The sequence below is a fragment of the Notothenia rossii genome (assembly GCF_949606895.1).
Source record: "Notothenia rossii genome assembly, chromosome: 9".
Lineage (NCBI taxonomy): Eukaryota > Metazoa > Chordata > Actinopteri > Perciformes > Nototheniidae > Notothenia > Notothenia rossii.
Genome location: NC_136907.1, coordinates 43,262,628 through 43,273,969, shown reverse-complemented (window position 1 = coordinate 43,273,969; position 11,342 = coordinate 43,262,628). Strand labels below are relative to the sequence as shown.

Sequence of the window (11,342 nt, the reverse complement as noted above, 5' to 3'; positions counted from 1 at the left end):
CGAGCCCTCCTCCCCACGGTATTCTCTCCCAGTTCACTCTGGTTACCCCCCCTGAAATACTCTAACTGATCAGCTCCTCCAAACCCACAACCTGCTCGCTTGACCCTCTACCCACCCCTCTTCTGAAGTCCTGCCTCCCCGTCCTTTGCCCCTACATTGTCAACCTTTTCAACTCCTCCCTGTCCCAAGGAACCGTTCCCTCTGCCTTCAAAACTGCTGCTGTCACTCCCATCCTCAAGAAACCCGGTCTGGATCCCTCCTCCCTCAGTAATTACCGCCCCATCTCCAACCTCCCCTTTCTCTCTAAAACAATAGAACGCATCATCTCCAAACAACTCCACCGCCATCTCCAAAAAAATGAACTTTTTGAACCCCTTCAGTCTGATTTTCGTCCTCACCACAGCACAGAAACGGCACTCATCAAAGTCCTCAATTCCCTCCTCACCTCTGCTGACACCGGTTCCCTCAACATCCTCATCCTCCTTGACCTGAGTGCAGCCTTCAATACCGTGAGCCACACCATCCTGCTTACCCGACTCCGGGATATCGGTGTCGAAGGTACTGCACTCAGGTGGCTCCAGTCCTACCTCTCCGACAGATCCCACTTCATCTCCCTCAACAATCACTCCTCTACCACAGCTTCAGTCACCCAAGGTGTTCCCCAAGGTTCAGTACTCGGCCCCCTCCTCTTCATCATCTACATCCTCCCCCTTGGTCAGATTCTCCGCCATCACAACCTGGACTTTCACTGCTATGCTGACGACACACAGATCTACCTCAGCACCAAATCCCCCCACAACCCCCCTCTCACACACATCGAATCCTGTCTGACTGCAATAAAATCCTGGATGCAACACAACTTCCTCAAACTCAACAGCAATAAAACTGAACTCCTCCTCATCGGCTCCAAATCCACCCTCAGCAAAACCCCCAACCTGACACTCACCATCGATGGCACCCCTGTTTCCCCCTCCACCCAGGCACGCAACCTTGGCGTGATATTCGACCCCACCCTCTCCCTCGACCCCCACATCCGCCAAGTTGTAAAAACCTCATTTTTCCACCTCCGCAATATCGCCAAACTCCGTCCCTCTCTCACCCGCCCCGCAGCTGAGCGACTCATTCACGCCTTCATCTCCTCCCGCCTTGACTATTGCAACTCACTCCTCTTCGGCATCAGCACAACATCCCTCAACAGACTCCAGCGTGTCCAGAACGCAGCCGCCAGACTCCTCACCCACACCAAATCATGGCATCACATCACCCCGGTCCTCAAAGAACTCCACTGGCTTCCCGTCTCACACCGCATTCACTACAAACTCCTGGTCCTCACCTATAAAGCCCTCCACCATCTGCCCCCCCCCTACCTCACTGACCTCCTCATCCTCTACCAACCACCCCAGTCCCTCAGATCCACCTCAGCCGGTTTGCTCTCAATCCCCAAGGCCAAACTCCGGAGCTTCGGGGACAGAGCCTTCTCTGTGGCAGCCCCGAAGCTCTGGAACTCCCTCCCCCAAGACCTCCGTGAGTCTGATTCCCTCACCCTGTTCCAGTCCCGTCTCAAAACCCACCTCTTCAATTCTGCTTATCCTTAAACCCGCCCATCCCCCCTCTGAACCAACATCCTCCTGACTGCTTTTCTGTTTTTGTTTTGTTTTTTGTTTTTGTTTGTGTTTTTGTTCTTGTTTTGTTTTTCGACCTGACTCATAATGTAAAGCGTCTTTGGGTCTAGAAAAGCGCTATATAAATCCCATTTATTATTATTATTATTATTATTATTAAGTAGGCTAACTGTATTCAGCTGGCGTTACATTTGAAAAATGAGTAATCTGATTACAGTTACTTTCGTAAACCTGAAGTGAATACATTTTGGAATAATTATTGGAATTATTGTTGGAAAAGTTTCCTCACAAAATGTAATATTCATTACCAGCAGAACTGTGTGCACAGCGCAGCAGCATGTCTGTGAGGCCCCGCCCCTGCACGCAGATGAGAGAGAGAGAGATCTTTTTTTTTCTTTTTTTCTATAGAATACTGTATCATAGAAACTTGTTTAGATAGGTTACATAATTTAATTGGGCACATAATCCAGTATACAGTTGTAAAGATTTCAAAGGGATCTACCCGTACAGCTTTTGCAAAGCAGCTCAGTTCCACAAAATGATGTAGATTACTATGATTTTCTCTATTCCAATTTAAAGACGAGTTTTATATCATTCTATAGAATTCTATAGAATTTAGTAGGTTGCACCAGAGAGAAAATGTCATGCATGTTTTCTTTGAATGCTATAGATTTCTACAGATTTCTATAGATTTCTATAGATTTCTACTGATGTGACATGAGTCGGTTCTGTCCTATAGAATTCTTTAGATTGTTATAGTTTTAATTATATAAGTTTATAGAAAAGTACAAATTTATAGTATTCTACAGAATGATCTAGAGATTTCTATAGTATTCTATAGAATTCTTTCTATAACATGTTATAGATTTCTACAAGATTCTATAGATTTCTACAAGATTCTATAGGATTTTATCAGCCTGTCCTCCTACAAAAAACGACCAAATAGGTCGATTGTTTAAGCAGTGTTGATCACGATATTACGACCCATAGCCACGTAGCTTTCCCATTATTCATTTCTAGCAGCAGTTTATTACAACCTTTTGTCACGTTTTGTCACGATCGTAATCCCGTGAACTTTAACCTTGCGCATCAATAAAAGTGCGACGAGCCAAGAAGATGAAGATGAAGAAGAAGATGAAGAAGAAGAAGGATTGTTAAAGAGCGTCAGAGCTTTACAAGTGGTACATCTGATTTCTGTATTTCATTTGATTTGTTTACGCTTTTAATTAATCCTGTCGTTTTTCTACTAATCATGTTTAACCACGATATTTCAGTTTTACGTTTTAGGGCTGGCCCGTGGCATAGGCAGTATAGGCGAATGCATGTTGTTAGCAATAGCATGGCTGTAAAGGTTAGCGCTTAGCGCTTAGCTTATATGCGCTAACGGATATGTATTGCAATATAAGAAGGTTCGTCTACAACAAGTTGTAGGGAGAGTTTTCTCCTTCGCACAAAAGGAGCTAAAATCTTGCCTAAAAACAAAACCCTTGGTAGCACGTGACATAACACATAACAATGGCAAAAGTATGTATATTCAGCTAACCAGACCAGGACATGATATGAACGTAAACAATGCGAAAGGAAATGGCACTTTAATAATAATAATAATAATAGTTGACATTTACATGGCGCTTTTTATAATGCACACACTTTTTCTTTCTTCGAAATGTCACCTAACATGTTGCATTAATGATAGTTAGGGTAAGTTCAACACTTGAATATCATCAGGTCATAGTTGTTTTACTACTTTAAACATTCGCTAATTCAACTTAAGTTTTGTGAAAGCATCACATCTAGTTAAAAAGAGAAATATATTTCCCTGTAATTACTGATTTACCTGGGACTTGATTGATTTTGGTGCCTGTAGTTTTATTTTGGCGAATGCTTATTTATGAAGCAACAATTAAATTACATGGTAGCACAGCTAATCTGAGTTCATCTGTTTGGTTTTTTTCAGGTCATCTATCAATTCAATTATATGAAGTAGCCTATTATCATAAAAAAATCAACGGTTCTTTTCAGAGCCATATTCCTCTTCCTACTCTCTTTCACCCCTCTCGTTTTCTTGTCTTTTGTTTTGTTTTTCTCCCTCCCTGTATGTCAGTTCATCCTTTGTTTGTTGTTGCCCTTTTTATCCTCACTTAAAAATGTCATCCAAGCAACTGAATGAATGGCTAGAGATAGGGAATGCCCTCGCAGATGAGTTGGCAAATAAGGCAAGTACAACATTATCCAAAAATGTATTATAACATTTACTCAAATGATAACAGACACACACATTACAAAGATGTGTGTGCAACAATTAAGGGAAATATATAATCTCTTTTATATATTTATATATTAAGATACCAAAGAAACCAAAGAAACCGAAGATACAGAAGATACCAAAGAAAATAACGCAAGGATCAAATGTTTCCTGGAGGAAGAGGGACCTGGATGGGAACATTATAGCCCAACATTGGAATAAGAATCGATCTGGTCTGTAAAATATAATCTAGTTCTAGTGTTTCATTAAGTTTTAATGTCGTTGGTCGGTCCTCAATAATGTTTCCCATATCATCGTACTTTGTTTTATGCAGTTAAACCTTCCAGCTCTCAGAAGTCCCCAGAGGTCGAGGAGACACATGAGATTCCTCTACAGGTCCCAAGTCTTGGTATGCACAATGAATTCTTAAATTATCCTTCAACTTGAAATGTAGGTAATTGTTTGTAGTATGTAATAGCTTTGTTCATGATACATTGTAAAGTGAAAAGCCATGTATGGAATATCTTTTTTAAATTAAACTAAATTCCATGATTTGTTTTATATTTTGTTATTTTAGATCAACATCTTCAGACACTGAGAAACCTGTTGGGTTCTCTCACTGTCCCTGCATCATCAGAAGAAACACCCACTGCATCAACATGGACCCAAAGACAGTTGAAACGTGAACAAAAATTCAGAGCTGCAATGCCAGAGCTCCTTAATTTGAAATTGGCTGCAGAGATTGTCACTACACGTTCCTGTCTCCAATGCAAAACTGCTGATGCTGTGGTCCGGTGCTTGGACTGTGTTCCACCAGGAACTCCCTTTCTTTGTCCGGCATGTGACCCTATTATCCATGGTAAACATGTCTTCCATGACAGGGAAGCCATGTTTGATGGGTTTTACAGACCTATTCCTCCCACATCCTTAGTGGTTGTGGATGAAAGTGGCCAATATGGACTCTGTGAACAAGGTGGGTTCAAATAAGGTATTACATATTCCCTTACCATGGTTTCCTAATGTGCACTACATATACAGCGGCATCATTTTCACCATGTCGGAAGTTTGCTTTAACAGTTAAAATGTCTCAATTTGTATTGACTACATTTCCTAACATGTCCTAACATGCATATGAATCTCTGAAATTGTCTTTGCTGCAGTGTGTCTGCTTCCAATTCCTCCGCCATCCCAAATCTGCTTCTGTGGTCCAAGCCAAGATTTCACCATCATCCCAGGAAAGCAGACCGTGTTGGTGACTATCAATGGTTTGTTGCCACCAGAAGACGATCAAGCAGAAATACAGGATTACTATTATACTTTTGTCCTACATTGCATAGATAGCTGTCAAATTGCACATTTATATTTTTTCTCAGGTCCATACAACGTTCGTCTGCCTTCTGTGTGCTGCCCAATTTGTTCCGCCAAATGGTCCCCGAGCATAGGTGACTTGCTGGGATACAAATACTAGCCAGCAACCGACAGCTGCAAAATTATTTTTAAGTTTGATGTGTTCACATCATTCGAGCAAATGAAATTGGCCAGCCCAGCATTATCCCAGCAAGTATTTATAAAAATGCTTGAACATCGATCGTTTTCCACAGGAAGGGTAAGAATAAAATGTGGTTTTCAAGATTTTTGAATACCAAACTTTTAATTAACCAAATGAATACCATTCTTTTTTCCAGACAGGCAGAATCTGTAGCGATTTCTTCCACAGAGTCTTTCGGGAGTTTGCCTTCTGTAATTACAGACAAGAAGATCTATGCCTGGTGGAGCCCTTTAAATGCCCAGCATGCACACCTGACATGCTGGCTATTGCTGTAGATGGCAATAGAAAGCATTATCGCTTCAAGAAGTCCAGAGGGTCAGTGAAATCATATTCTCATTTTAGTTGTTGTTTTATTGACTAAGCTGAATGTCTTTGCTGAAATGTCTAACTTTCCCCAACTCTGCAATTTCTTTTTCCAAAGTAGACCATCAGAAAACAATAGTTGGTTTGAAATTACACATAATTATATAAATCCAATTCATAAAAATTATTATATATGACGCCTGTAAAGTTAACTCAACTTTAAAATGTTAAATGGTTGACGTTAGTTGGATATGTTGGAGCTAAGAACCAGTTTTGGATATAATCGCTTCATGAAAAATGTATTAAATTGCCCAGGAACCTTTTTCTATGCCTTCCTCTGCCCTATTCCATGCCCATCAATATAAAGGATGTGTATTTTTACCTTTTTACAAGAAGTCAGTAAACTTTTCACTAATGTTAAATAATGGTGGCAAAAGACTTTACACAGAATTACAGATCAAATTCACAAAGACCTTTTCCACATTTATGAAAATGTTATGGCAAAAGCAAATTGGCCACATTAAATAGAGGACACAATCAAACTTATGTATGTATGATAATGTTGCTTACAATGTCTTTCTCGAATTTCGCAGGACAGATGAACCGTCTCTATTTGATGGACTGTTCATTGCCCAGGACAGTAAAGTGTCTGCCTTTGTCGACAAAATCAGGAGCCAGATGACGATTGTAAGCATCTATTCAATCCCTTAACCCTTTATTTATTTTTCTTAGCACAGGGTTAAATGTAACAGATTGTGTCTATTTCAGAAAAGTGGTCGTGATGTTTGTGGACCGGCAACATTCACAGCTTGCAGAGAAACCTCACACAAGTCCAAGGTGGATGAGGAAGGACTGCAAATAGCTGTGTGCAGACATGGCATCTTACTACAAGGCCTAAATCACTACCGTGGTGAAATATATGCCTACCCAATGTTCCTGCAGAAGGAGCTGGCTGAAGTTGCGAATGCAACATTCTTTTGTATGGATGTTGCCTGCAGGTAGTTATAACTATTGCAAAATTGGAAGTGTTTGTGGGAAACGTGTTATCTATTTAATTCTTGCACATCCAGTAGATGTAAAGCAAAAAAAACATTCATTTGGATAAATGCTGATGTTGGTTACAAGGATTGTACTGGTAATTTTAAGGACCTGGTTTATCTTTTTACTATTATGCCATCATGCAACTGGAAAAGCTAATTGATTTTGTCATTACAGGTACTGGCCTTATTTGGAGAAGATGGCAGCAAAGTTGCCTGAGCTCCAACCACTTACAGAGATGAAACCTTTTCTCTCTGTAATGCACGCCAAGGCCCACACAGGCAAATGCGAGGTACAGTATGCAAGTTAAACATTTGTGTCACTAGATTCAAATGTTTTAGAAATTGTAGTGCACATAAGAATATCATGTAGTATATTCTATTCAAGCCTGTGGAATAATTGTAATAGTTACAAATGTTGACAAAATTGTTACAAAACAGACTGTCACAAGGATAGGCTTCCAAAACCCATTATGTTTATTTTAGTAAATATATCCGCACTGTAGAAATAATGAATGAATAGAGCTTCAAATAACTGCAGTTGTGACATTGTAGTTCAAAGCATAATTCAATATCAGAACATTTTAACTTTCTGAAATTGCTCCTGACACTGATGATAACTAAAGATGTACAGTACAAGAAATTATAATATTGAACTAAATAGCTAGATCTCATTGTTTATGATTCTGAGCAGGTGAAGTGGGGTGGCAGAAGCCAGGAAGGTGCTGGAAATACTGTCGGCGAGGAAGTGGAACAGGTTAACAGCTTCCTCTCAAGGGCAGCTCTGACAACAAAATACATGACCAAATCAGGTTGGTAGAGGAAAACAAATAGTTTTAAGTAGTGCCACATTGTAAAGCTCATATGAATTTTCATGTTTTTGTGTTTACAGCTAGAGCAGATATGATAACCGTGCTGGCTATGCAATGGAACCACAGGAAGGTGGAGAATCTCCACAAGACACTCTCAAAGAGATTTGTCAAAGTAAGACGTCCATGCTGCATTTCAAAATGTATATTAAGACTATCCGAGTTTGTTGTTGTAGTAATTTAACACCATCCTTAGCTACATGTTGTTGAATTGAATGTATTCTGCAATCATTTCATTATGATGGTGCTGCCATGGCACACTGTTCTGCCAAGAGAGTCTCTGTTCTGTTTGTTTTTAATAAAGCACTATAGGTTGATTCATCTGAATTTCTGGATAATAATAATAATAATAATAATAATGTTAATCCTGCTTGATCTTGAAAAAAAAGGGAAACTAAGGTGATACTTGCCAACCTTGAAGAGAAGGTGTTTAGCATTTCATGTTGTTGTCTGGTCAGTTAATGTGCATAAAGGAATTCAGTAAAAAACAACCTTCTCAACCAACTGGAACGCATATTCACTTTTTCCTTTTAAACATTCTAACCAGACTACACAGAGAGCACAAACTGAAGTGGACAATCTTGAGAGTCTCAAGCAAGAGCTGAACATCTCCCTGGAGGACACGGAGCAGTGGGTGTTGGAGGTCAAGCAATGGGCAGCCACTGGTATGTTATATGATCACTGTGGTATAGATTTGGTTCCATATTTCCAAACATTTGGCTTCATGTTTTATGATTACACCTTGTTGTTTCTGTTTTCAAGAGAAACATGGAGCCCAGAGTAGCCAAGAGGAGCTCCAGAGAGAAATAGATGAAATTATTTATTCCCTCCGAAGAAAGAAACACGACCTCTATCGACAAAATGGTATTTATTATTACGTTATCTAGAAACAATATTTGTTTCTTGTTGTTGTTGTTTGTATTATTAATATTAGTTTATTTGTATTTTGTTTTACTTTACAGACAGCAACCAAACAAGGCAACGCAAACGGAGAAGACTGACAGAGCTCAAGAAGAAACTCAGAGAGAGGATACTGCAGTACAACACCATTGATGCCTGTTCAGAGAAAATTGACACAGAAGCAGCATGCGGTCTGTCTGAGGATGTCATTCTGCCCTGGGAGGCGCAAGGAGATGGTAAGAAACAACTTGTTTTTGTTTGCCCTAGATATTCCATAAATTCAGTTGAAGTACTAGAATACAATCACCAATGTAACACAGAGCTATCAACATAGGTGTCACAAATCATCATGATCACAACAAATCATTTTAAAATAATTATATTGAAAGGTCTGTATGATGTTGCCCTATCAAGTCTTAATAGTCTAGTCTCACTGGGACAGGCATATCTATGGAAACAGTAAAACCCTTCCTGACCACCCTGAACTGCATACTAATGTTGAATCTCAAGACATACTGAATGTAATTCTGCCAACATAGACAGAATTGAAAAAATTCAGCAAGCGGCGAGGTTGAATTTTTTTTTACCAGATTTTAAGGTTTTGGTCAATTTAATTAAAAAAGATTGAATACAAACTGATATTATTTGTTTTATTAGCCTTACCATTGTGGTTGTTATATTTTGTGTTTTTTCCATTATAGTGGTGAACCTGCGCAAAAAGAGGCGACTTTTTGACCAGGTTATGCTGGTCAGGCGTATGGAAGAGGAGAAAGTCATCATTGTGAAGGAGATGACCCAGCATTGTCAAAATCTGAGGCAGGCACTGGACAAACTGGACCGCCTCCTTCATCAGACAAAAGACGACATCAGAAACCAAAGTATGTTCCACAAATACCGATTTATAACATTTGCCACTGCCCCCCTCCCAGTGTCAAATGTCTATCACTGAATAGCATCTGTAATGATTGCATTTTTTCTGAATCACAAATCTTTTTAGCTAATATACAGCCTCGGAGTTAAACATTCAAATTGCTTATATGGAACCAACATCAATGCTAACTAAAAGTTGCCTTACATAGACCGTCATTTTGTCTTTTTATTTTAGTTTCTCCAAGCGATATAACAGAAGAGGGATACAGGGGACTGCACTGCTGTATTTTACACCATCAATATCTTCTGGAGCAGAAACTGAGCAGAGTCACCAGCACCTACAGCTGTATTGGCTCGGACTCGTCTTTTCTCATGATGGAGGAAGACATTGAAGACGGTAATGAGGACGACGAACAGGACGGTGATGAGGACGGTGGTGAGGACAACGAACAAGACGGTGATGAGGACGGTGATGAGGACAACGAACAAGACGGTGATGAGGACGGTGATGAGGACAACGAACAAGACGGTGATGAGGACGGTGATGAGGAAAACTAACAGGACGGTGATAAGGACAACAAACAGGACAACGAACAGGACTTAACAAGTCTATTGTGTTGTATGCATGTCAACGTATTAAAACGAGTATTACGATTGAATGGCTTGTTTATTACCTTTTTTTTTATATGATCCTGCTTTGCATTTACTATGTCTGGTATCCAAGTAAATGCCATTAGCAGTTATCAGTCACCTTCAGATCCGAGTTACCTCGAGGGCCAGAGGTTCCCCACCCCTGGTATAAGGTTTTGGTGATCACCCTTATTATCATCATGTCATTTAATCATGATCTGTTTAATTAGCCAATGCTTACATCCAAAGAATGTGTCTAGACTTTACTCCTACAGACACACACTAACAATACAAATTGAGCTAAGTAATACACTCACGAGCCACTTAATTAGGTACACCTTGCTAGGATGGGTTGGACCCCCATCTGCTTTCAGAACTGCGTTAAGTCTTCATGGCATAGATTAAACAAGGTACTGGAAGCATTCCTCAGAGATTTCACTCAATATTGACCTGATCGCATCACACAGTTGCTGCAGATTTGTCGGCTGCACATCCATGACGCAAATCTCTCGTTCACCATATCCCAATGGTGCACTCTAGGATTTGGATCTGATGACTGTGGACTGTGACATTTGAGTAAAATTCATTGTCATGTTCAAGAAACCAGTTGGAGAATATTTGAGCTTTGTGACACGGTGAGTTATCCTGCTGGAAGTAGCCATCAGAAGATTGGTACACTGTTGTCATAAAGGCATGGACATGGTCAGCACAACCCGGTATCACGGCAAGACGTGAACATGTGACGATTTACCATGATGGGAGACGTGAAGCTGTCACGATTTCGTCCCTTCAAACGTGACAATTACACAGTATTGTTAACGTGGCCCAACCAGTGGAGATATACCCGGAAATGCCAAGCAAATGCTACCCCGACGGTCGGTTGTTATTATTATCAATATTAATATAATAATGATTTCATTTGTAATAGTCACACTCAATTTGGCCAATTTTCTGTTGCCCCAGCTGGTCGGCACCTCTTTTAGCAGATACAAAGGCTATATTCATTTATTAAATCGATGTGTGTGGATGTGGAATTAACGGACGTGACGTTGCACGATTGCGTTACCAGGCAACAGCTTCGGTTCATGTTAATTTATAAACTCTTCAACTCGAACCGTAGTTATATTTTAAAACATTTTAGAAAGCCTCATGAAATATTTTAATGTACATTTTAATTTAAATGTGAAGGAATGTGTGTATAACAAAATACATCCGTCAAAAACAATACCGGAAACAGACGTAGGCAAGATCCTCGGTGACGTCACGTTCTCGTTGTAACTCTCGTTGTAATCGGAGCGGCTCGGAAACACATCTACA

General features: G+C 40.1%; 1 protein-coding gene and 1 long non-coding RNA gene across 4 annotated transcripts; both read left to right on the top strand.

Annotated features, from left to right (window-relative positions):
• The first annotated feature begins 2,546 nt into the window (after positions 1-2,546).
• On the top strand, positions 2,547-5,256 carry LOC307019598. 3 transcript variants are annotated; one of them, XR_013802703.1, is made up of 4 exons: positions 2,547-2,803; positions 3,580-3,838; positions 3,968-4,276; positions 4,445-5,256. It is a non-coding gene; the product is annotated as an uncharacterized lncRNA (long non-coding RNA). The 3 variants fall into 3 exon arrangements; XR_013802704.1 differs by lacking the exon at positions 2,547-2,803 and having other exon boundaries at positions 2,814-3,838; positions 3,968-4,100; positions 4,202-4,276; XR_013802705.1 differs by lacking the exon at positions 2,547-2,803 and having other exon boundaries at positions 2,814-3,838.
• Positions 5,257-5,657: 401 nt separating this feature from the next.
• LOC307020921 (uncharacterized protein) lies at positions 5,658-10,054 on the top strand. The gene is made up of 11 exons (XM_079652620.1): positions 5,658-5,731; positions 6,313-6,406; positions 6,488-6,717; positions 6,935-7,049; positions 7,451-7,568; positions 7,649-7,740; positions 8,173-8,290; positions 8,388-8,489; positions 8,588-8,761; positions 9,227-9,403; positions 9,631-10,054. Exons 1-11 carry the CDS (start codon positions 5,673-5,675, stop codon positions 9,951-9,953), a joined length of 1,602 nt encoding a protein of 533 aa, XP_079508746.1. The 5' UTR covers positions 5,658-5,672; the 3' UTR covers positions 9,954-10,054.
• Positions 10,055-11,342: the final 1,288 nt, after the last annotated feature.